A 26,849-nucleotide genomic window follows, 5' to 3' on the forward strand; every position below is an offset into this window, starting at 1 on the left:
GGGTGAATGACATGCTGACTAATGGACTGAATGCTGTCACCATAAAGCAGTTAATTATGCAGGCTGAAAACATCTTTATAATTAAGCATCCTTGTCTTTCAACTTTTGGTTTTTTTCTTGGAATTTCAAAGAAATAGGGCAGGGGTGATTTAACAGGTGCCATACTCAACCTCTGTTGTTTTTTATGATGCCTGAAAGAATATAATGATTAAAAAAAATAAAAGAATATACCCGGAAGTGCTGGTGTTTGTAGCTGGCGTGATGGCTTCAAGGTTACTCCACGGAGCTGGAGCGCTGGCCGCGCAGGCCCTGAGGGCCCGCGGTCCCAGTGGAGTCTCCGTGGTGCGCTCTATGGCGTCTGGAGGTGGTGTTCCTACTGATGATGAGCAGGCCACTGGGCTGGAGAGGGAGGTCATGCTGGCTGCACGCAAGGGACTGGACCCGTACAATATGCTCGCCCCAAAGGCAGCCTCAGGTACCAAGGAAGACCCTAATTTAGTCCCCTCCATCACCATTAAGTGGATAGTGGGCTGCATCTGTGAAGAAGACAACAGTGCTGTCATCTGGTTCTGGCTGCATAAGGGTGAGGCCCAGCGATGCCCTAGCTGTGGAACCCATTACAAGCTGGTGCCCCACCAGCTGGCCCACTGAGCCCCTGCACTAACTCACTCAAAATGTGATGTAAAGTTTCTTCTTTCCAGTAAAGACTAGCCATTACATTGGCTTCTCCTTCCATAAAAAAAAAAAAAAAAAAAAGAATATAATGATTTTAGCAGGGCAACTTCTGTATATTGTGAAAGGGATTTATAGACAATGACTGTTTGGCAAGGCTGCAAGGGAATGTAATGATTTCAAATACATTTTAAAAATGCGTAAGGTCAATCCCAGTCATTGAAGAATTTCCCATAGTTCTCAAAGCTACAAATTATACTAGAGAAATGGATGAAGGGTGTGGAATCATTGGATAAAGTCCATGAGATTTAGCCTGGTACGCAAGCCTGTTCACAGCTTGCCCCAGGCAGCCTCTCTAGTCTCACTTACTGCCACTACTTGCCTCAATCTTACTGCTCCAACAAAATAAACTTAATTGTTCTTAAAATATGCCAAACAATTTCAGGTTTTCTGCTGGTAGTTCCAGTCTGAACACCAACCCTATCCCAATTCACTCAGCTAATTTCCTTATATATACTTTAAAAAGCATATGTTCTTTTTTGTAAATTGCCTGTGAAATAGTAAAGTGTTACATAAAAAGATGAGATCCCCTTGGGCAATTTACTTGCTTTTGTGCCCTCCAACATACAAAAACATTATTTCCTTGTGAGACATGTAGTCATCCCTGTGTGTACACGTTTTGAATAGAAATGATATAGTGAATAATGCTGCGTACAGCCTTTTTCACTTAAAAGTGTGTCTTGGAGAGGTATTGATGTTGGTATATGCAGCGCTCTCTCGTGCCTTTTAACGGTTGCATATTATCCCATTATCTAATAGATAGTGAACTTTTTTCCATTTCTCTGCTGAGGATATCCAAGTTGTTCCTCATCTTTCTAATACTACAAACCAAGCTTCAGGAAGCATTCTTGTATATGTCTCATTGTCCAGCTGTGTGACTGTTTCTCTAGAATATAAATGGAAATGTTGGATCATAGGGTGTGTGAATTTGGGGGTTTTATAGATACTGCAGAATTGCCCTGCCAAGTGACGGCACCTCCTTACACTCATACCAGCAGCATGTGAGAGAACATTTTCCCCGTATTTTTACCAACACTTCATGATATCAAACTGTTAAGTTTTCCAATCAGATGGGTGAGAAATGGTATCTTGCTGTAATCCACATTTCCAGAATTATTGTTGAGACTTGGCCTTATTTCCTACCTTGGGTGGTGGTTGTCATTTCCTCTTCGGTGCCTCTTTTACTTCCGGTTGCCCTGTCCGGCTGCTTGTTTGGGCCCTGATTCACTGCTGTGGCTTCTCAGCTTCTCTGCTCTCTGTTTCTGGCTCGTTGCTGGTTTTCCTCTTGTTTTTGAGCAGGGTTATAGAGATATTAACTTCTTTCTCTTTCAATTTCTTCAAATAATATTCCTCAAGTGCCTGCTAGGTATCAGGCATGCAGTAGGGGCCGATGATAGGGTGGTGACAAGACAGAGTCTCTGCCATCGTGGAGCTTGCATTGCAGTGGGAGAAAGAGACAACGTATAAAGGGTATGTAGTACAGTGTCATGTCCGGTGAAGAAAAGGCAGACAAGGTGATGAAGATTATGGGCATAAGGGAGGGAGAGTCTTATTTCGGAGCCGGTGGTCGGGAAGGCCTCTAATAGGAGGTGAGATTTGAACAAAGACCTGAATGAAGTTAGGGAGAGAAGCGCCTTCCCAGGAGATGCATCATCAGCAAGTGCAGAAGCACTGAGGTGGGAATAAGGATTGGGAAGGAAGTTGGTGTGGCTGGAGCTTAGAGGTCAATAAGCAGAATGTAGGAAATGAAGTTGGAAAGGTAGCCGGGATCCAGATCATGAAGGACTTTGAGGTCCATGATAAAGGTTTTAAAATTTTATTTCCAGGGTTAAGCCTTGGAGGTTTGCGGCTGGGACAGTGTCACTTAGATGACTCTGGTTAGTGGAAAGGGGGACAAGTGTGGGAGTGTGGAGAACAGTCAGGTGGGTATTGCAGTAGTCAAGGCGAGGGTGTCCGGGATCATGGTGACAGAGGCAGTGAGAAGTCAGATTTGGTACATATTTTGAAGGTGGGGCTAGCATGACTTGCTACTGGATTATCTGTACGTGTGGTAGGAGGGGAAGAAGAAGAGTTGGGGGTGACTCCAAGAGTTTGGCCTAAGCTACTGGAGGGCTAGTGATGGTGCTTCCAGAGGTGGTAGAGAAGACCGTGGGGAGAGCAGGTTTGAGGGGAGAAATCTAGAGCTCTGTTTGGGCATGTTAAATTTGACATGCTTATTAGATATCCAAGTGTTGAGTGGCATTAACTACAAAAAATCAGAACCGAGAATATGTATTTGGGAGTTGTCCCCTTAAGGGAGCATATTTAATGCCACAGACTGGGTGTTATCCCTGAAGGAATAGCTAGAGAGGAAAATAGGATCAAAGACAGAGCTGAGGGCCACTCCAGTATCTAGGAGGCAGGGACTCGGAAGGAGAAGCCAGTAGACAGGATCGTCAGGGCTCTGGAGACCAAGAATGAGGGAGTGACTGTGTCATATGCTGTCAAAGGATTAAGAAAGATGTGTACTCAGGGCAACACGTTGGACTTAGTAAGACCCAAGACTTTGGTGACTTCTACTTGAGAAGTCTCAGTGGAGAGAGCTGGGGAGAAAATCAGGTGAGGAAGTGGAGATTCCCCTCATTTATAAAGGTTGGGTATAGCGAGAGAGCTGTCACTATTGCTTCTCTTCTCTCTTGAAGTTGGAAGTGTCTTGGCTAATTTTGTTTCTTCTACTCAGAGCTGCTTAGAATGCAGCACTGGTTTCTTTCTCTCTCCCAGCTCCCTTAGCTCCCCATGGCCATCACCCCCACTTCGCAGACTGTGTTCGAAGTCCTACCTTGGTCTTCTTATAACTCTGCACTTTGTCTCTGCAGCTGACTCCCCCGCAGACAAGAGGCTCTGGGGCAGCTGCATTGTTGATCTCCATCCATAATTCCTAGGTCATTCTGGGTCTCAGTAATAAATATTTGTTGAACTTCACTTCCAATTCCATTTTAAAAGGGAGGATGGGATAAAGGAGGCTTTGCTCTCATTAGACGAGAGTCTGAATTTGATGAGCATTGTAGGAGAATGGATGAAGAAAATAAGCTCTATTAGATGAGCAGGCAACTACATAGTTGATACAAAAAATAGCACCATTCCTCATGACATTGGTGTTGCCATAACAGCAGAGTAGGACACTTCAAGGATCTGGTGTATCTGTTTGTTTGGGGTTTTTTTTTTAAGTTAATTTTGAATGAAGGTTAATACAAAGGTCTTGCTCAGAGCCTTTCACTGGTGAGTGACAATGATGTTAATTCCATTTTGGACTCAGCCTATTAGGTTTATGAAGTCGAAATACATGCTTTGTGAAGCAAAGTCCTAGTTTTAATATCGATGGAACATATTTACTGAACATCTAATATCTCCTGGGCATCGTCTTTGGACTTGAGATTCTAGAAATGAACATGCGTCTAAATACAACTCTGAGGATAAAACAATATTCTCCTCTGCTCTTAAAAACTTTCACTTACCTTCTGAAGTATTGTGTTAGAAGTAAAATATGAAATGTCCGTTAGCTATTTAAGTTTCCCCCCAAATTCAGTAATTATTCTCTTCATTGTTAAATATTAGAGTGGATTTAAAAAAATGCTTATAAGGCTACTTGATTCAGGGAATTGCAGTGGCTCTGAGGAATTGTCTACTTCAATACTCTTCAGTAAAATATAATGCAAGACCCATATGGAACTTTGAATTTTCTAGCAGTTACTTTAGAGAAAGTAAAAAGAAACAAGTGGAATTAATTTTAATAATGTATTTAACCCAATATGTTGAAAATACCATTTCAATATGTTATCAGTATGAAAATTATTAACAAGCTCCATCCTTTTGTTCATACAGTCTTTGAGATCCAATGTGTATTTTACACTTATAGCACATCTCCATTTGGATGCTAATTTTGCTTGGAAATACTTGATTTCTATTTAGATTTCATAAAACTTACAGTTGAAAGTTGCTATAAACATACTAAAATTTTTTCCGATAATGAAATGAAATAAAAATTTAGCTTCTCAGGGGCACTAGCTCCATTTTAAATGCTCAATGGCCACATGTGGTTAGTGGCTGCCATACTGTACAGTGCAGGCATAGAACATTTCCACCATTGCAGAAAGCTCTGTTGTACCACGCAGGTCTGATTCAACCTGCTGAGGAAACTTAGTGGCAGACCTGGGACTAGAATGTTGTTTGTAAGGAGTTTCATAGACATAAAACCACCACTGGGAACACCAACCTTTCAAAAGACAGACGGTCAGATGGATATGAATACATGGAGAATAAGGCATTGTTTAACTATTGATAGAGAAGGTTTCTAGGAGGAGTTAACCTGCCTTTCTCTGCTTGATTCTCACAAATAACAAGATTTAAATCAAAGCGCTCACACATTGGAAGTATTTAGGTTACGTATAGAGAGGATTATTTTTTATTGCAGCAACATATACATAACATAAAATTTACCATTTTAACCTTTTTTTTAAAAAAGTGGGCATTTCAGTGGCATGCAGCACATTCACATTGTTGTGAAACCATCATCACCATGTCTCTCTGGAAATTTTTCATCTTCCCAAACTGAAACTCTGTCCCTTTAAACACTAACTCCCCATCTCCCTGGCAACCGCCATTCTACTTTATGTCTCCGTGAATTTGGTTACTCTAGGTACCTTATATAAGTGAAATCATACAATAATTGTCCTTTTCTGTCTGGTTTATTTCACTTAACATAATGTCTTCAAGGTTCATCCATGTCGTAGCATGTGTCAGAATTTCCTTCCCAAATAATACTCTGTTTTATGGATAAACCACATTTCAAAATTAAGATATAATTAACTTAGAACATTGTGTAAAGTTAGGGTGTGCATGTCAAGTCGATACATTTAAATATTGCCTTATGAGCACCTCTGTAGCTTTAGTTAGCGACTTTATCATGTCACATAACTACCACTTCTTTTTTTGTGTGGTGAGAACATTTGAGATCTAGGCTCTTAGCAATTCTGAAGTATTTAGTACTATATTGTGGACTATAATCAATATGCTCTGCATTAGATCTCCAGAACTCACTCATCCATCAGTTGCAAATTTGTCCTCTTTCACATCTCCCCAATTCCCGCACTCCCCTGCCTCTGATAACCACCATATTTTACTCTGTTTCTATGAGTATGGCTTTTTAAAGATCTCACATAGAAGTGATATCATACAGTATTTGTCTTTCTCTGTCTGACTTATCTCACTAAGCATAATGCCCTCATGGTCTATTCATGTTGTCACAAATGGCAGGATTTCCTTCCTTCTTACGGCTGAATAATATTCTAGTGTATACATGCCACATTTTCTTTATCCCTTCATCTGTTGGTAGGCACTTAGGTTGTTTCCTATCTTGGTTATTGTGAATAATGCTGCAGTGAACATGAGAGTGTAGATATCTTTTTGATATTCTGTTTTCATTTCCTTTGGCCATGTATCCAGAAGTGGGATTGCTGGATCTTATGGTGGTTGTACTTTTAATGTGGGGGAACCTCCCAACTGTTTTCCATAGTGGCTGAACCAACTTACATTCTCACCAACGGTCTACAAGGGTTCCCTTTTCTCTACATTCTCCCCAACATTTGTTTTTTCTTGTTTTCTTGATAATGGCCCTTCTAACAGATGTGCAGCAATATCTCATTTTTGGTTTTGATTCTCTCATGACTAGTGATGCTGAGCACCTTTTCATGTACTTGTTGACCATTTGAATATTTTCTTTGGAAAAATGTCTATTCAATTCCTCTGTCCATTTTTTAAAATGGCATTACTTGTTTTTGTTGTTGGTGTTGTTATTGAGTGGTATGAGTTCTTTATTTTGGATATTAACCCCTTATCCATTATATGGTCTGCAAATATTTTCTCCCATTCCATAGGTTGCCCTTTCATTTTATTTACTGTTTCTTTTGCTGTGCAGAAGGTTATAAGTTTGATGTAGTCACACTTGTTTTTTTGCTTTTGTTGCTTGTGCTTTTGGTGTTGTATCCAAAAAATCATTGCCAAGACCGTGTCAAGGAGATTTTTCCTTATGTTTTCTTCTAGGAGTTTTACCTTATCAGGTCTTTTTTTTTTTTTTTTTAAACATCTTTATTGGGGTATAATTGCTTTACAATGGTGTGTTAGTTTCTGCTTTATAACAAGGTGAATCAGTCATACATAAACATATGTTCCCATATGTCTTCCCTCTTGTGTCTCCCTCCCTCCCACCCTCCCTATCCCACCCCTCAGGTCTTACATTTAGGTCTTTAATCCATTTTGAGTTAATTTTTGTGACTGGTGTAAGATTGAGGTCCAATTTCATTTTTCTGCCTGTGGTTATCCAGTTTGCTCAACACCATTTGCTGAAGAGACTATCCTTTCCCCATGAGTGTTTGTGGCTCCCCTGTGAAATGTTAGTTGACTGTATATGTGGGGATTTATTTCTGGGCACTGGATTCTGTTTCTTTGGTCTATGTGTCTACTTTTATGCCAGTATTATACTGTTTGAATTACTATAGCTTTGTAGTATAGTTTGAAATCAGGAAGTGTGATGCTCTGGCTTTGTTTTTCTTTCTCAGGATTGCTTTGGCTATTTGGGGTCTTTTGTGGTTCCATAAAAACTTTAGGGTTGTTTGCTCTATTTCTGTGAAAAATGCCACTGGAATTTTGATAGGGATTGCATTGAGTCTATAGATGGTTTTGGGTAGTATGGACATTTTAACAATATTAATTTTTCTAATGCATGAACATGGGATATCTTTCCATTTATTTGTGTCTTGTTCAGTTTCTTTCACCAAGATCTTGTAGTTTTCACTGTTCAATCTTTTATTTCCTTGGTTAAATTTATTCCTCAGTATTTTATTGTTTTTGATGCTGTTGTAAATGGGATAATCTTTATTTCTTTTTCAGATAATTCATTGCTAGTGTATAGCAATGCAACTAATTGTTTTTTTTTTTTTTTTTTTTGGCTGCGTTGGGTCTTGCTGCATGAGGACTTTCTCTAGTTGCGGGAGCAGGGGCTACTCTTCGTTGCGGTGCGCAGGCTTCTCATTGTGGTGGCTTGTCTTGTGGAGCATGGGCTCTAGGGTGCGCAGGCTTCAGTAGTTGTGGCACACGGGCTCAGTAGTTGTGGCACATGGGCTCAGTAGTTGTGGCTCGCAGGCTCAGTAGTTGTGGCGCACGGGCTTAGTTGCTCCGTGGCATGTGGGATCTTCCCCGACCAGGGCTCGAACCCGTGTCCCCCGCATTGGCAGGCGGATTCTTAACCACTGCGCCACCAGGGAAGTCCCTGTGTGTTGATTTTTATATCCTGCATTTATTGATTACTGAATTCATAGATTAGTTCTAATGGCTTTTTGGTTGAGTCTTTAGGAATATATATATATATATTTGTATATATATATACAAATATTTGTATATATATATACATATATATATATATGATATTTTTAATCATATCATCTACAAAGAAGGACATATTTGTATATATATATACATATATATATATGATATTTTTAATCATATCATCTACAAAGAAGGACAGTTTTACTTATTCCTTTCTGATTTGGATGCCTTTTATTTTTTGTCTTGCCTCATTGCTCTAGCTAGGACTTCCAGTACTATGTTGAATTAGAATGGTAAGAGTGGGCATTCTTTTCTTGTTCCTGATCTTAGACAAAAAGCTTTTGATCTTTCACCATTGAGTATGATGTTAGCTGTGGGTGTATCATATATGGCCTTTATTATGTTGAGCGGTTTTCCTTCTATACCCAATTTGTTGAGGATTTTTAATCATGAAAGGATGTTGTATTTTGTAAAATGCTTTTTCTGCATCTACTGAGATGATCATATGGTTTTTATCTTTCGTTCCATTAATGCGGTATTGATATATCACATTTATTGATGTGTTTGAAGAACCGTCCCTGTATCCCAGGGATAAATCCCACTTGGTCAGGGTGTATAATCCTTTTAATGTGTTGTTGAATTCAGTTTGCTAATACTTTATTGAGAATTTTTGCATTTATATTCATCAGGCATATTGGTCTGTAGTTTTATTGTTGTTGTTGGTTTGTTTGTAGTGTCCTTATCTGGCTTTGATATCAGGGTAATGCTGGCCTTGTAAAAATGAGTTTGGGAATGTTTCCTCCTCTTATATTTTTTGGAAGAGTTTGAGAGGGAGTGACCTTAATTCTTATTTATGTGGTGGAATTCACTCACCAGTGAAGCCATCTGGCCCTGGGCTTTTCTATGTTGGGAGGTTTTTGATTACTGATTCAGTTTCCTTACTGGTAGGAAGTCAATAAGATCTAACGAATGAATGAATGATGCTCAAATGTTATCCACCTTTGTGTTTACTGGATATCCTTTTAAAAGGCTCTAGATTAGGCTTCTTTTGAATAACTCAGTATTTGTTTTCCTGGGGTAGAGTGTTCTAGTACAATGATACGTTTATAAGTGTTACAGACCTTATAAATGGACGGAGACAAGGTATAAAAAATAATGAGATTGTATTGGGAGGTGAAAGAAGGCAGAGATAGACTATAGACAAAATTATAAACGGAAACTTGTCTCCTTCTAATTTGACTGTATTGTCTGTAAAGTGGTATTGTGTAAAACATCAGAAAAATTTCTGCATTGATAACCTAGACTTATTAAGGAGTAATAAAAAATCCTTTGACTATAACAGCGGAGCTTAAATGGGCCAGTTATCATCAAAACGAGAGAAACAAACTAAATCATCCCTATTTTCTAAAATAACACTTCATTGTCCCTTCTGTGCAACTATTTATTGATTTGTACTGTGGTCAGGCTACTACTTTAGCAGTCTCTGTCTTTGTCTGAGACACAAATTAGGGTTTTTAAGATAGCAAGGACTTCAAAACATTATTACAATGTAGGGGACCCAGTCCTTTCTCTTGTAAGCAAGGAAACCTGACTCTGAGAAGTAAGATGATGTCCGGAAGCAGTTTTTTAGCCTCTGTCTTTGTTGGACTCGTTTTCCTTGTCTTGGATTTTAGTAAGGATATAATCTCAGTTCCAGTTAGAAAGCGGGATCACAATGCCAGGTGTCAAATCCACAAATCAATCCTGTCGTTAATTGCTGAAGTTTGACATGTGCTCATGTTTGTCCCAGAAAACTCTAAGCATTCTCTTATTAGCAATAGAGAATTAAATTTCCTACGTAGACAAATTAACTTCTGAATTATATGGGAAACAAACAAAAACACCACCAGAGAGAGAGAGACACTTTCTTATTCCATCTTAAAGTTTTCTCAAACTAATTTCTCTCCCTTTCCCTTTCTCCATATTTTTCATAGACTTTATTTAACTGTTTGAATTCACCATCTAGTTACTACCTTCTCTGAAGAACAGATTTTGGTCAGCAACTCTTTAAAAAATTAACTTACTATCCTAATTAAAGTGGAAGAGGTCAAAATAGACTACTGCAGTGAAGGGTGTTTTAAGCCATGTAGGTATTATGTTTGGGCAATTCTTGAAAAGGGGAAAAAACTCTTCAGGGAGATTTAAAACTTTAGTTTTAAACAAGAGACTTTCTTAAAAAAAAATGAAATGATGTGAATTGGCTTAGAATAAAAAGACAATAGACTAAGGAAGGAAAAGAATGTATTTTGTAGACAAAGCCAAATTCATGGCCTTGTGCATTAAATTTTACACAGTAAAACCTTACACTGGGTTTAAAGCTCAGTATCTTTCTCCTGCCTGAAACTGGTGATTGCATACCCTGGTTTTTCACATACCCCTTCCCCAGTCTACTCCCAGTGTTTCCAGTTGTCTCCTAACTGACAAAATAGCCTCCAAATAAGTTTAATTTTGAATCTAAAATAAATATACCCAATACATCTTTCTCTTTTTTTAATAGAAAAGGGAGGATGAGGCAGAGAAGACAAAATGGTAAATACAGTTAAAGATCATTTTAATTCTCATCTAAGTCTTAAGCTAGCAAGTTAAAACACCTTATACATAAGGCAGAGAAAAACTGTCCGTTTTACATCACTTCCATTCACACTGCTCCCTACGCATGGGAAAGACCAGATGTCTGGTTTCAAGAGTATTGGGCTTTTTCCTGAGTACTTAGTAAAATTAATTTTTTGAAGTTCAGAGAAAAACTGCAGCTCCTTCTGAACTTTAGCATTTTATGGTTTAATAATACTCAATATCATACACAAGAAGTGTTCAGCAGAAAATGATCTTTGAATATGTATGCAATTGCAACAATCCAAGAAAGGCTATGAAAAATTCTTGGAACAGGGTTTATTTTGAAAACCCCGTTATTCTAAAAAAAAAAAACAAACAAAAAACAAATTCATAGTTTTCATAAAGATTAGTGGGTACAATGTAGTGTATGGTAAGGGCACTGAATAGGGAGGAAAAAGTCTCAGTAGATGACATTTCTTTCTCGTTGTCCGATTCCTACTAATTATGTACAAAATGTACATTAGATACTGTATTTCTCTCCTCCTTACAGAAAACAATATTTGGAAATTCCTACGTAAAGCTAATTTGCCATGAGGAATATAATGCCCTTCAATGGGGTATCTAGGTCTCTTCGGGATTGTTTTTTTCTTTAAACATACACCATGTGGTGCAATCTGTTCCATTCTACAAGAAGGGGGCTGGGGGAAAACTCTGGGTGGGCCAGGAATAAAGTCCCCTCTGGGAGTTTTTGAGGTACTAACTAGAAATGGGGGAAATGGTACCACTGAAGCCTAGAAATAGCTTCCCTTCTGCCCTAAATCATAAGCCAGGTTACATTAAACTTAAGGGTTTAAAAAAAAATAAGATTTAGCAAGTTAGTCAATTTAGGGGAGAAAAAAACCTGAACCTTTCCTGAGATGGTTAAATTGCTATTCATTTTGTATTTTAATCTAACCTACTGGTGCTTTAATTTACAGAACTCAAAGGAAGCGTAATGCTCAAATATTTGAGGACGGCTCATGTATCAACCACTGTTTAATTTTGGAATATGCCTACTTGCTTGACACAATATTTTACCATCTCAACAAATGTTTAGCCTTTTTTTCACTTGACTAAAGAGAAATAAGTTTCACATCGCTTCATTCACCTTCTTATGTGCATATGCTGGGAAAGATTGGATGTTAAAAAAAAAAAAAAAAAAACTTCCTCATGTTCTCTCTACTACATCTAAATCTGTTTACCAATTCAAAGCTGCTAAAAAGCCCTGCATTCTCCTGCTAAATCAACTGGATGGCTAGAAACCAAACTGTAATGTAACAGGAAAAAAAAAAAATATATCAATTTATTTTCGTGACAGAACAGTCTTGAGAAGGTATAAAACGGTTTTGGTCCCTATGCCAGTTTTCTTTTTTCTTTCTTTCTCTGTCTTCCTTTTTAAAGCGCTTTTGGCTTTTAAGCCAATCCTTTTTATAGTTATATAACAGTTCTAATATTTTGTGACATTTTGTATTGTGACACTATAGATGAAATTGTCATCGGACTGACACTCTGTGCTGTTTATTCCTTAATTACAACTGTTAACACTGTAGAGAAGTGTGCTCATCTGCCAGCACATGCTATGAAAACAACATTATTGTTACCCACACCAACACCCACTCAACAGGATATTTCCAAGATGGTAGTTTAAAGGAACTTATCAGCACAATGGACTTTTTTTTTTTTTAGCTTGTCCTATTGTCGTCTTATAAAACCACAAACCAGTTTAAAATTGAAAATCTTTCATTGTGATGTGGACTCCTAAGCAGGAGCTGCTTTTATAATTAGAAAAATCAGAATTTTTTTTTTTTGAGCACTCCAGCAGTGGTGGATTGAGGAATCCCAAAGCTATTGAGGGTTGTGACCCAAAAGTTTCTGACTGACAGTTGTTTGAGAAATAAAGAAAATAGAAGGGACAGGGAAGGATAGATTTAAAGATGAAAAGATGAGAGAAGAGTTACTTGTGTTCACAGGGTTGGCAATCTTTAAATAACCAGGTCAAAATCCAGCGACCATTCCCAACCCTAATAGGTGTCCTTTTTCAGAACCCAGTCTGAGCCCTCCTGAAACTGGCTACTTATTGAATGCTTGGTAGTTTAGTTCTTGCTTCGAGAATTTTTACAGGTCCAGTGATCTATGAGGGACAAAATCCTATGAATCTATTTCCTGATCAATATTATTATACTAAGCGATTGTCACTGTCTTTTCATTTGTTAAAAAGCTAAAAGAGTGAGCAAACAACCACTTGGATCCTGAGCCTTATCCCCATAACAAAATAACTGAAAAGTAAAGATTATAGAAGATGTAAAATCAGAACTACTGGTATTCACTGTTTAGGTGATAGTGACAGTAAATGACTTTTTCTTTTTTTTTTTTTTAACAGCACACAACACTCATTCAGCAGCTTATTTAATCAACAGTCCACCTTTCAGTATCAGCTTTTAACACTTCCATGGGTTTGGTAGAAAGCAAATTCATGACACTGAAAGAGTAGTAGGTCTCCCAGTGATGGCCCGAAAGTTCCAAGTAGATTCTCAAATCTTCACTGTCATTGAGGAAGTAATGAGACAATGTGAACATGTCTGATTCCTAAAGTTCCTGCAGTGATCTGCATATTCTTTAACACTCAGCTTTCCTAAATAGGTTTTTCAAACAGTATGTGAAGAAGCTATTGCTGCACCTCCTTTTGAATGGTATCTTCTGCTTCATTTGGATTTTCAACACCAATAGGATATGGTGCTCTTCCTAAAAGAAACTGTTCCCATTTGGGAATATATTCTTCTACTGATGCCCAGTAAAGAGTCTGGAAAAAAAACCAACATCCAAAAGTAAAAAAGCATATCAAGCAATTGAACTTGGCTCTTCATAATAGTCTAAATGTTTATTCACTTAAGTGTGTGTGTGCGTATACACACACACACACACACACTCACACATATACGTAGAATGCACTTCCTCTACAGAATATTTTATGTTAATTTTAGAAAAAAATCTGGCTACTTACTAGTGTTAATTTTCAAATTTCTCAGTAAAACTAGAGCCTGGCAGAATTACAGGTTTTACAATTTTATTGTGATTTTACACGCCCTCTTGTGGCCAATCTTGTGATTATTACCAGTAGTATCATTTATGGCTACACAATCATTAAAAGTTTTTGTTTACTGTTCCCAATCCCATACTAAATGATCGCCCATACTAAAATTATCACAATGAAATGATTCAACACGAACAACTGCTTTAGAACTAACAGAAAAAGATGTGACCTGGATGAGATCAGCACCTGAAATATAAGGGGCATGCTAGAGGACTCAGGTGAACTGACCCCTTAATTGTAGGGGGGAAAAACATTTAAAGTTATGCATCCGCAAAATTATGCACCTGCTATATCTTTTAGAAGAGCACCTGATATGGCAAACTGTAACTTCTTCCCACATTTTTTTGGATAATAACAATAATATCAACATCATCTAGCTATTTTTTTTTCATCTAGCTATTTTTAATTCAAGTAACTTGGAAGTTGAGACGCTGTGTTCCTATACTGACTGTAGCAGTCTGTAAGCTGTAGAAGCTCACACTGCATTGCTGTACGGCATCTACACGCTTGCATGGTTTCCTGGCTGAGTGCCCTAAGGAGGCCAGAGAAAAGTCAGATGCCAGAAGCTCTGTGTCACAGGAGGGCATTTGATATGAGATCTTCACTATCCAGCTCATTTTCAGAATCAGTCAAAGAGTTAGATAGCATTGGGGAGCCATAATTATTCACACTGAGCATTAAAAAGGTAGGGGGTGGGGGCAATTCCCCGCCAGTCAAGCGATTAGGACTCAGCACTGCCACTGCGGTGGGCTCGGGTTCGATCCCTGGTCAGGGGACTAAGATCCCACAAGCTGCCTGGTGCAGCCAAAAAGTAAAAACTAAAACATAAAAAAAAAAAATAAGATGCTATTATTAAAAAAAAAAAGTATGAGGGCTCTGAAAGCTGAAAATGATGAGGGGTTCCATGTATCTATGCATCTATACATGTGGTCTGAGAAGTAGCCTGACATACTTAAAATAAAGGTCATCCTGCTGTGCGAGACTAGCTAAGAAAAATACCAACCAAGGCCTGTGGTTGGGTGTTTCTCCGCCATTCACGGCTGGATTAACCCCTATTGTGTGGGCCCTGTACGGGCCAGAGTAAGGTATTGGAAAATTCAACAAAGAAAAAGACATGGCCAAGGCGCAACTTTGAACGGGAGTTCTTTCTATCCTTGATCACTGCCTTTCCTTATTACTCTAGATGACACAGAAAATTGCAGGGCAAATTCTCAGCCTTTAATTTTTGAGTCTATTCACATCACTGGTTAGGAAGCAAACAAAAACTGTATTGAAAAAAGGTCATTAAAAATATAAAATCAAACTATTCTATATGTAGCAAATTCCCTTTCAGCACACATACATTCATATACCAAATACGGTTTATTTTTGCCAACCATCTTCCCAATCTGTTCTTGAACTGAGCAAAATCAAACAGACAAAAGCCACGCTATACTGCATGATAATATGCATTTAAATAGCGTTGGTTGCATTTTTGGTGAAGAGACTGAGCTGCTACTTCTAACATCAGCCAACAGGAAAAGCATTTTGGTTAGGCTGTCATCTTAAGATTTCGTGCATATTGTCTGTTAGGATTTAACAAGAGTTGTTTCTAAGTGACTCGGTGAAAAGACACAAGGTCTTGATAAAATTTTCACTTGATGTAAAATTTTTTTAAAACCCAGATACTTACAGATTACCCACTACATACAAAGCATGGCACTGTGGACATAGAGAGATCAGTGAGACACATCTCATTTATTTTACTGAATGAAGGAATCTGGGATATATACATACACAGCCACTTACAATGCACTACTAACTGAAGAGCCTCTCTTCTTTTTTTTTTTTTTTTTTTTGAGGGTCTCTTCTTTCACATTTGTTCCTTAAGATTCTCACCTCAAGAGAAGCCACCTCAGGCGGTGGAACTGGATGATTCTGGGTCTGTAGAGACTTCTCTGCCGCTTCTATATCCTGTAACAGAAGCATTTTCAAAACAAAATGTATTTAAACCACACACACAAATGGCACCTGTAATAGCAATATCTGTATCCCAGATCTCTCGCTTCAACTCTCCTCTGGATATACAGTTTGAACTGATGGACAGGCACTGACAGATCACTGCTTAATTAACCGGTTTCAAAGAGAGGATGCAGGGTTTCTTATTTTAAAATAAAAGGCAGGGATGGGGGTGGTACTTCTAAGTTCTGCCTTTTTCATTTTAAGTAGCTAGGAAATGCCAATAATTCTTGGAAAAAGAACTTCCTCTAAACTGCTCAGAGTACTAACTTAGCTTTAAAATCCTTTAAAAACAGCCAGATGGATAAAATAGTCAAATATTCCGATACGAAAAACAATCAGATACTCGGACCCATGCTAGGCTGACCTTCAAAGAGTTCTAGTCTGCCCAGATAATGCAAATGGTATATGAATGACACACATTACATTTGTTCAATATTCCATTTTTTAATTTTATACTTAGGCAAATACTTCCCATATTGAAAAGGTCCATGAGGTACCTGAGTACTTTGCAACAAGAACCTTTCACTATGCTATCTAGATTTTTAGTATCAGATTGCTAAGCTAATCTCAAAGGCAAGTTTTATTGCTAGGTAGTATTGATACATCCTTCAGCTGATGGCATTCAAGTATCGTGCAGTACTTTGTAGCTGAACTTGTAGATGTTTGTGTTTTCTCTTACGTTTGTAGAAACACAAGTGTACTTAAGGTTGATTCATACGTCAGTAAAGATTTTATCTAGATCTGTACATAAAGTTCACACCCAGAAATGTAAGACTTTGCAAGTTGTTAACAGAAATATTCGAGCCCTGTTAAATAAATACTCCCCAAATCAGCACCTGTGTTGCCTTGTGCTTCCTTAGGTTTGTCAAGTTTCCAGGGTGTTGGCTGAAGGCCATGTGAATTTTGTCTCTCCTTTGAGCTTAGTGAGTCGAGAGAAGAGAGAAAGTTCTCTGCTCCATGTACAAGCACTGGAGTGATCTAAGTACAGGGCTGTTGGACAGAAGGAGAGCGATGGAAAAGGGCGTGGGAGTGGGGTGTGAAGAAGCCAACGCTGAACAGGAGAAAAGAGATAGCAGATGGCAGCGGCGGGAGCAAGGAATGGGTGTGAAATGGAAAAGGGAAAAACAGGAAACTCCCTAAAGGGACTCCCCAAAGTTGCACAACCAGTAATGCACCTGCTGTCTAGAGGAAGGTGATTTGAAGGGGAAAGACAACAATTTAGGGATAAAATGCCCATCTATAAGCATGTCTCTCCCATACCAGAAGTTCACGGCCAAGACTCAGGCTTAAAGAGCTCTTGATGCCGATGATACAACAGACATGGGAGACCAAGTCTTCTGATTACATTGAAATTTAAGAAGGTCCTGGAAGAACCACTTTTTACTTCTAGAAATCAAACAATAAAAATCAGAACCCCAATTTTACCATTATTCTAAGAACAGTTACAAAGTTATCTTTACTGGGAGATCTGGGTGCCACTAGCACCTATAGGCAAGATTAAACATTGTTCTTAAAGATCAGAAAATAAGGATACTGAATATCTCGTAGAGAAGAGCAGATCTGCAACACAAAGAGCAGGAGATGAGTTTAGGAGGAGGGACGTGTGGCCTGGAAAAGCAGGCCTAAGTCAGCCTCACCTAACTGTCCCCTCTGCAGTATTTCAACAAGGGATTATTACCCCTCCAGAGAACTTCTTCCTTAGCTTAAGTCATATTTCACTTTCTTAGGTGTTTCGCTTACCTCTCGGACTCCTTCTCCTCAGCTGGCTCCTTTTTCTCTGGTTTAGTCCTCAGGGTGGGCTTTCTTAAGATTTGTGACATCTGTCCCCATCTTTTTAAGTTTCCTCTCTCCAAGACTGTCGCTGATCTAGCTTTAATTATTACTGAGGAGGGATGGCTAACTTTTCTTCCTAGCCCTTATTTCTCAACCTGATAAAACTAAACTCATCTTTTTCCACTGAATGTACTGAATGTATAATAGTGGGAATTCTACCCACTCAGATACCTACGCAGTATCCTCGAACTCCAACTGTTCTTATTCCTGCCATTGAAAAATTCAAAGTTCCCTGTATTGTTCCATCAGGATGTCTCCTCGAGCTCTTCCATGTCATTCTCAATGCTGTTTCATTCAACAAATACTTCATACTTACTTGTACTCATGCCTAGGCCATATCTCACTTTAGTTCAATCCGTACCTAACATGGAACTGATTAGTTTTGCTAAAAAGTACCTTAAATATGTCATCCCCTAGATTAAAAAAAAAAAAAAATTGGTACTCACAACACAGAGGATCAAACATGCCTTCCTTAGCCTGACCCCAAATCTTGGCAGTTTGACCCCAGCCTTCTATAGCAAGTTAAATCTTAATACTTCCATATAAGAACCTTCCTTTACAGCATATGCTGCCCGAAGGTAAGGGCTGTGTCTCATACAACCTTTAAGAATCTGAGAATCTAACAAAGGGCAGGGTATGTACTAGGTACTTAAATATTCATTAAATAAATACAGACTGAGGTATCAAAGTTTCCTGAGTATAAACCAAAAACTTAAAAAAAAATTTTTTTTACAAAGCACCCAAGGGGGTAGGGGGAGAAAAGGAAAAAAGAGGAGAGGAAGAAAGGCTAGTTGGCCAGCTTTACCTGTACCTTGTTGCCTTGTTGTATAGATTTGTCACTAGACCATTTAAAATTTTATATACTTAGAGAACAAATGAAAAAGCAATCCCTACAAATTTGAACATAAAATGAAGCAAACGTAACTGCTATCTAGTGGTGGCATAACCACATGGAGAAGAATTACATCAAGTGGTCTTAGAACACAGTATTCTGACTGAGCATCCCTAGTGAGATACACCCTAATGACAAAAAGGATTGTAAAAAGGATGTTACTGAAAACCATTCTCAGTAATCACATGGGTGGTGACAGTGCTGTCTGTATCACAGGATACACTGGTATTGGAAAATTCTTTGGGAACAGATTTTTGGTTTGAGGAAAAGAAGTTAGAGGTACAAGATCCATGAGTTTTTAAGTTAAAAGCCTTGCAAACTGGAATTCTGGAATTTCTGATATGAGCTCCTGATGTATTTTATCTTAAAAAAAAAAAGTTGCAATAAACCCCACTAGTGCCCAGATAGAGGGCTCTGAACATATTTCCTACCAAAAGGATCCAGGGCTCCTTGGAACAATGGCCAACTCCAGGTGTAAGCAGCAAATGCACATGATGAGCCTGGAAGATTGCATCAGACCAGAAAGGAAGGAAACTGTCAGACTGTTAAGATGCCATCAGAAGCACTCAGGAGCTAATCTGACAAGGTTCTCACTTGGTAAAATTGGGACAAGTTGAGAATAAGTAGGAATAAAAATGGAAATGGATTGAAAAATTTCAAATCCCAGACAGCTCAAAAACAAACAAAAAAGCAACCAAAACCAACAACACCTAATTGGTCACTTTTGGAAGATACTAGAGAACCAACCTATTATTTTGAAAACTAAATAGAATCAAGCATTCATCATGCTTTTTCCTCTGTGAAATATACCTCAGTGTAACCAAATAATTGATGAAGGGAAGTTTATCAATATAAATAATTAGCAGTTGAATGAGAAGGAATAAAATAATTGAATATTGCTTTTTGCAACCCCTAATGAATATACTTAGGCAATGATCATCAACAACTAACATTCCAAAACGAGAGAGAGAGCCTGGCATTACAGGAGTGTTCTTCCCCAAAACATCGAACTTCAGTCTGATCAGGCCTCTGTAATCTCCACTGATAGTGGAGTATTCCTTAGCCTTATGTGGCTGCTGAGCCCTCGAAATGTACAAGTCTGACTTAAGATGTGCTGTAGGCACACAATACACACTGAATTTTGAAGGTCTAGTAAGAAAAAAGAATATAAAATATTTACTAACCTTTAATAGCAGTTACATTTCAAGTATTTTGTTTGAAATTTTAATAATACGTAATCTGTTTAGGTTGACGTTATTAAAAATGGTTCCTAGGAAATTTAAAATTACATATGTGGCATGAATTATATTTCTGTTGCACAGCACAACTTAGATCTGTCAATTATAGGAATGAGGGGGAAGAGAGGAACGTGTTAAATGGGTACCTCAGTGATAGAATTAGCAATATCTAGAAACTCGACAGGACAAATGACCCAGTTCCTTTAACAAATATATGAAAAGGGGGGAAAAAACGGGCAGGGAGTACTTTTAGAAATTTAGGAGATGTATCAATTACAAATTGGATTTTATTTGGAACCTGATTGGATATTTGAGGATTTATTGTTAATTTCTTAGGTTGATACTGATACTTCGATTTTGCTTAAAATAGTGCTGATCTTTTAGTGATAAATATTGAAATATAGAAAGAGATATACTGAGGGACTTCCTTGGTGGCGCAGTGGTTAAGAATCTGCCTGCCAGTGCAGGGGACATGGGTTTGAGCCCTGGTGCGGGAAGATCCCACATGCCGCAGAGCATCTAAGCCCATGCGCCACAACTACTGAGCCTGCATTCTAGAGCCCGTGAGCCACAAATACTGAGCCCGCATGCTGCAACTACTGAAGCCCGTGAGCCTAGAGCCCGTGCTGCTCAACAAGAGAAGCCACCGCAATGAAGAGCAGCCCCCGCTCGCTGCAACTAGAGAAGGCCTGCATGCAGCCACGAAGACCCAATGCAGCCAAAAAAAAAAAAAAAAAAGAGAGATATACTGAAATATTTACAGATGAAACAATGCAACGTCTGAGGATTAGCTTCAAAATGATCTTAAGGGGTGGGAGTGAGGAGTATAGACAAAACAAGGCTAGCTGTGTTCCGATAATGATTGAATCTGGGTGATAAGTGCATGGAAATACATTCTTCTATTCCTTCTTTTACACAGGTGTGAAATTTTTACAGCAATTAAAAAACACGCTTCCAGTGTGCGTGATGGTATAAGTGTCACTCTCTGGCTTTCAAATCCATTATGATTTTGCTAAATTTCATTGTATTAATACTAATTGAAAAAATCCCTGAGCCTGTTTTCAAAGGCCGCTACCTTCTATATTTACTGACTAAACCTTCACTGTGAGTTTTCTTTACTGCTTAGACTCCTATTCATTCTTTTACTAATATGTTTGATGGAATTAGTCTCTTTCTTATTGCTCCCCTTTTAAAATCATGCTTTGATATTTTTGCTAATTTATTTTTTCAAGTGCAATTAGAGAAATTTTTGTTGGGATTTTATTAAATATAAAAATAACTTTGTGACAACTGACTTAGAAAAATAATAGTCTTCCCAGGCAGGATTAAGGCGTATGTCTCCATTTAAATTTTCTCTTACAGCTCCCACTGAAGTGTAATAATTATCTTAATACCATTCATGCAGATCCCTTGTTAAAAGCATTCCCAATTATATATTTTATAGTTTTATTGCTAATATGAATGTGGTGTCTGTTTTCCAGCTGTATATATATAGGATTGCTGTTGTTTTTTATGTTTACATTTTATCCATTAATTTTACTCAACTCATACCAGTTTTGAAACAACTTTGGCTTCTCTAAGTATAAAACTACATCATTGAAAGATGCTAGTGTTATATCTTTCTTTCTGAAAGTTAAAGCTCATGCCCTTTTAGTGTTTATGATATTGTTCAGAACATGTGAGTAAGGTCAAATAATGGACGGTGATACAGTCATCCCTATTTTGTTACCATCTTATAGGAATGCTGCCAGGCTTTAATGGTACCATTTTCAAGTGCACTCCGTACTTAAGTACGTATCCTGCTATAACTTAACCTGTTCTTGACAAAGGGGTATTAGGAGTAGTTACCTTATGGTTTCCTCATCTCTAAATTAAGGGATTAGCCCAGATCATTGGTTTTCACAGCTCCTTAGAGCCACAGCAGTGCAGGCAAGAGAGGGCTGAATGGATAGGGCTTTGGGCCAAAGCAGGTCCACTTTTATCTATTTTATATCTTTGGGAAAAGTTTTTATGCTTAAAAAAAAAAAAAGACATTTAGATAAGAATCTAAGCTATATGCTTTTTAAAGTCTCTCCCAACTCAAATTGTGTAAGCAAGTCCTATTTATTTTACTGTCACGATAACTTCTATGAGAGAGCCACTAAGATTATACCCAAAGTTAAAGAAAATAATATGCGGGAAAGAAGGATAAAAAATTGGATATCCAGTTATTCAAAGTATGTTTAAAAGAAAAACGGGGAAAAACTGCGTCTCTAACAGCAAGCACTGTATCTGGGATGTAAGAGATAGTTGAAAAATGTTTATAAAAAGATTGAAAGGAAACACACAAAAATATACTAATTTCTAAATGGGCAGATGATATAGAAGGTATTCTTTTTCATCTTTGCTCTTTCAAGTTTTTTTATAGTGAGAATATATTACTTTGATAATTCAGGGAAAGAACACCATACCAAACTGGTTTCTAATGACTATGAAACTAGGTTCATTATCTTCCTTCTAGATATGACAAGGAGCTACCTTCCTTAAATTCAATCTCTCCATTATTGAAATCATTTTGCATCTAAATAGCAAATGACTCTTTCTTAAAGACCCATTCATATGTTTCTTATATAAGTCTCTCTCTCTCTCTCTTTTTTTTTTTTTTTTTTGGCTCACTTTCAATATTATATTATCTCTACATACCAAGTCTCAACTTCTTCATCTGGTCTCAGAATACATATTCAGCCTTGTTTCCTGTGACTTTCCAAGCTAGTTAGCTTAGGATCCCATGAACATTATTAGTAAGGCCATTCGTTCTTCTTCTGGTCTTGAATCTTCCTTAAAAATTCAATGGCATGCCTTCCCATCTGCCTACTGAAATGCAGCTCCAGCTTAGCTTCCTCTCTGAGACCTCATAGCATATTCTAGCTTTCAAAGAGTTTTTACACTTACTCCTAAAGTGCTGAGTATTCCACATAATTTAATTAATGTTTGATCATACAAGGTCTCTATTTTGTGTGTGACAACCTTATGTCATCAACTGAGCCTGTAAGCTACTTGATCTAAAGAACTCTAACTTATACTTACTTTATTATCCTCACTTTCTGCCCAGAACTAGCTCAATAGTAAGGACCCTCTGGGCATTCATCAAATACTTTCTCATTAAAAGGAAGACACTTAATATTACCTGTACTTGCTGTAATAAGTAGCAAACAAGCCTTCAAGACTTCCAATTTAGATTTTCTGACTTTTCCGTGCAAATTCTAGATTACCCTATATATTTCCACTTAAAAATAAATATTGCAAACACCATTGGGCAAGTAAGACATATGGCAATATAGAATGCTTTGGTAGCACTATGGCTGTGACTTAAATTACTGTGGATCAAACTGCCAGAAGCTGAGAAGATAACTGAATTTTCCTCTTCCTTTATCCTCTAGTGAGGACAGAAGAGAACTACATCATGCCTATCGATGAAAATATTTAACAATAAAAAACTGAAAACACTGCTTTATAACTTAAATAATATAGCCTTACTACCAAATGTTTTAGTCATAGGATCTCTTGGAAGCTTGAATGGAAGCAAACTTTAGGGTTTTAATTATGGATGAAGCCATACAATTCTGGAAGCAAAGTATAGCAAGCAGCCAAAAATGTTACACATATGATTTTACTCCAAATGGGCACACTGGCCAAATGGTGAGGCCTTGCGCAATCACATACTTTGACCACCTCCTCCATCACCATCAAAAAAGATCAGGGAAATCTGTTATCTTAGATATGAATTCTGTGTGTTGACTGTGGCCCCAGTAGGGCAAAATCAAATTGTTTTAAATACATGATAGGTGCTTTATCGTGTTTCAGGATCTCCCTACGAATAAAAGAAGATGGAAGATAGAAGCTATGTCTTGTATTTATTCTTGCACAAAGGTGACCTTAAAATTCTTCCTGTGGTGACTGATTTTTCCTTAGCCTAAGCAAACTTCAAGTATTTTCATTTTAAAAAATGAGGATCCGTGCTTCTGGTCCAATTAACATGGGTTTAAAAAATAGACAGTACCTCATTAATTCTTTCTGTAACTCAAAACGAAGAAATTACAAAAATCAAAGTTATGAAGTTGACCTAAAACGTTTTTGCAACATGGGGAAAATATATTTAATTCAGAGAATCTTACCTTTAAAAGACTAAGGTTCCTTTGTAAAGCAGTCTCAGCTGTTTGCATCTGAGGGGTCTTTTCCTTGTTTTGATCTCCAAGTTTATTCTCCATTTGTTGAAGTAACATTAATCTTTGTGATACTCTAGAGAAAATGAAGATTATATAAAGTTTAAAGAAACATTTTATTGCTTGACCAATACACTGATAAATAACTCATTTTTAATTGCACCTCCCTTCAAGTTCAACCTGTTTTGAAAGCCAATTACTATGTCAATTAATAAGACAATGAAAACCTTAGGTAGTTCAGTACGCCTTAAGTCTTGGTAAAATTATTTTTATTTTCATATGTATGCTATAAGTACATGTTTCTGTTTTTGTAACCTCTCTGGTCTTTTGAAATTATTGTAGAGTGTTGAAAAATATTTAGTGAAAATGCAAACTGTAATACATATCCCTTTGTACACATACTTATATATACCTCCCCACACATACGTTGATATAACTTGCTATACGAAACCTTCTGCTTAACACTTCAGTACCCCTGAATCTTATGTTACACATTTAGAATTGTGCTAAACTTCCATATGTTTGAAGAAGCAATAAAAATATTTTTTTCCTCTTTTTCCAAGAGAAAGATGATGGTTCCATATATGAGTGAGAGGCTGTGTTTACACGTGCATACTCACAACAAGGTAAAACAGTAATTGAAGAAAGATGTAGAAAGGTGTAAGTAAATTATCAAACTACTTTGTTATATATAGAGAGGACTTTAAAAGTTTCTCCCTGGTTATATGCTCATTTTTACAAGATTTTGGTCTTATTAAATGATCAGATGAGAAAAAAATACACAAATGGTACACCTAACAGTGTAACCATTTCCCAAATAGTTGAGATTTTCAAGAAACACTGTGTTGCATAGGGCTGTTCTTGAGGGTAGAACTAAAACCCCAGGTCTCTGAACAGTAATTTTTGTAAGAAAAATACCTTAGGAGGCCACGGTAGAGAGCCTGGTAATTAAAGGAAAACATGAGAGCCCACAATACAGAGGTTAGAGAAGGGTTAATACTAAATATAAGTGCAGGACTGGCCATATAATTTGCAGGGCCCAGTGCAAAATGAAAATTTTTCTCCTTGGCAAAAAATTATTTGGGGTCCCTTGTTAAAAAAAAAAATTACTGAGGATTTCAAGATAGTGAAGTTAGAGCATCAAGTGCAGGGCCTGTGACTACACAGTCACACCCCCATGAGAGCCAGCCCTTGGTAAGAAGTTTAGAGAAGTTCATTAAATACCAATGTGGAGTATAGAAAGCTTAGAGGGAGAATGAATTTATCTAGATATTAGTAACAAGAATTAAGAAGACAGAAAACACAATTAGACCTTTTAATCTTTATTATTCTAGAGGGATAATGACATGCCTTAATACCAAAATCTCTCAAGTGTCAGAAAATTAAAATGACACACTTACAGATTTTTAAGTCTTCCTATGCACACAGTTTCACTAATAAAGCCAGGACAGTTTGTACATTGAGATTAGCCTTTTTAAAAAACTTACATGTCTTCATGTCTTTTAGAAAGGCGAATTTCTTGAGCAAACAGGGACGTCATCTTTAATCAAAGCTGCCTTTATAAGCTTTCTGCTAAGTAATAACATTTAAAGTTACTTCTACCACATGTCCTCAGCTTTGCAACATTTGATCATTCAGCACCTCAATCCACTGGTTCTCTCAGAAGGGAAAAATACAACTTGAGCTATAATAATGTATAAAATGAAAGGAATGCACTTAAAAACGCTTCTACTCATGATACATAGTTTTCCATATGCCAGATGCATCCCAGAACACTGTGACACAGGTAAATGCAGCATATTTCCCCTCTTCTTTTTTTACCGACATTTTAACCTTCATCAGAATTCAAAACAAACAAGCAGCTGGTACTAAGACTAGTAAACATTTTACTGAATCAACAGAAAGAAAGAAAGAAAGAAAGAAAGAAAAAAAACCCCACTGTGTAAAATTCAACAGAGGAAAGCGCCTGGGCCAATATAGACAGAGGTCTAGCGAACTACTTGGAAGACTGAGTCTGCAGGCAAATATGGTTGGGTGCAAGAGCTGAAGGTGCCTGCCCAAAGGGAGAATGCAATTTGAGCTGTAATGATGTAATAAAAAAACAGGAATGAAAATTCCTTCTTGGAATGAAGCACTGGCTTTCCTAAATCTTATTTAGTTAATACTGGTTGTCTGCTCACCGCCTGAGTGTCCAGCACTGATTTTTTTTAAAAAAAACTGAGCCCTTCCTTCACACACACATGGAGCGTACGACACTGAGCACTGCCAAGGGAAACAAACACCGTCCTGCCCTCAACGGGTTTCCTCCTCAAGGCGCCGCTCTGTTTTCAGCACCGCGGACAGCAATCACTAACAGGCTCGCCCGGAAGGGGTCGAGTTACAGATACTTTCCGACGAAATCACTGCAGGCCAATCCTCGCCGCCTTCTTCCCAGTTTCGGATGCAGCGTCAAGGAAATTCCTGGAAGTGAGTCCAAAGTAACTTCTTTTCTGTTGCGACCACCATCAGCACTTCACACTAACCCCAAGACAACGTCTGCCGTTTGAACCGAAGATCCGCTGCTTCTAGGAATCATCAGCCCACGGACCGCTCAAATTCCGCGTACACTGGAAGGACTCGGGAACTTTCCTCATCACCCTACCTCTTCCCCCTTAACAGTATCCGCCCCACCAGAGCGCAGCCGTCCTTCGGACACTCGGACACTCGGGGCACTCACCCGCAGGCCGTCCTGCTGTAGGACCTCACTCACTCACTCTCCGAACCCCACACTGACCTCTTCCGGGAGGGCGCCGCCGACTGTGTGGACGTTAGGTCTCGGTGCAGACCTGGGCGTGGCCACGCCACCATCTTTGCGCAAGCACGACGCGACG

General features: G+C 38.1%; 1 protein-coding gene and 1 pseudogene across 6 annotated transcripts; one reads left to right on the plus strand and one right to left on the minus strand.

Annotated features, from left to right (window-relative positions):
• The first annotated feature begins 236 nt into the window (after positions 1 to 236).
• On the plus strand, positions 237 to 729 carry LOC115859150 (cytochrome c oxidase subunit 5B, mitochondrial pseudogene; annotated as a pseudogene).
• An 11,137-nt stretch (positions 730 to 11,866) lies between these two features.
• On the minus strand, positions 11,867 to 26,815 carry CEP15 (centrosomal protein 15). 6 transcript variants are annotated; one of them, XM_060308251.1, is made up of 6 exons: positions 26,696 to 26,815; positions 26,270 to 26,439; positions 25,467 to 25,548; positions 23,932 to 24,055; positions 15,692 to 15,766; positions 11,867 to 13,522 (listed from the first exon to the last, which is right to left on the minus strand). In XM_060308251.1, the coding sequence occupies exons 3-6, from the start codon at positions 25,517 to 25,519 to the stop codon at positions 13,388 to 13,390; spliced, it is 387 nt and encodes a 128-aa protein (XP_060164234.1). In that variant the 5' UTR covers positions 25,520 to 25,548; positions 26,270 to 26,439; positions 26,696 to 26,815; the 3' UTR covers positions 11,867 to 13,387. The 6 variants fall into 6 exon arrangements, with proteins under 6 accessions (XP_060164234.1, XP_060164233.1, XP_030723473.1 ...); XM_060308250.1 differs by having other exon boundaries at positions 26,160 to 26,439; XM_030867613.2 differs by lacking the exon at positions 26,270 to 26,439 and having other exon boundaries at positions 26,696 to 26,814.
• Between the last annotated feature and the right edge of the window lie 34 nt (positions 26,816 to 26,849).

This window comes from Globicephala melas, chromosome 11 (genome assembly GCF_963455315.2).
Source record: "Globicephala melas chromosome 11, mGloMel1.2, whole genome shotgun sequence".
NCBI lineage: Eukaryota > Metazoa > Chordata > Mammalia > Artiodactyla > Delphinidae > Globicephala > Globicephala melas.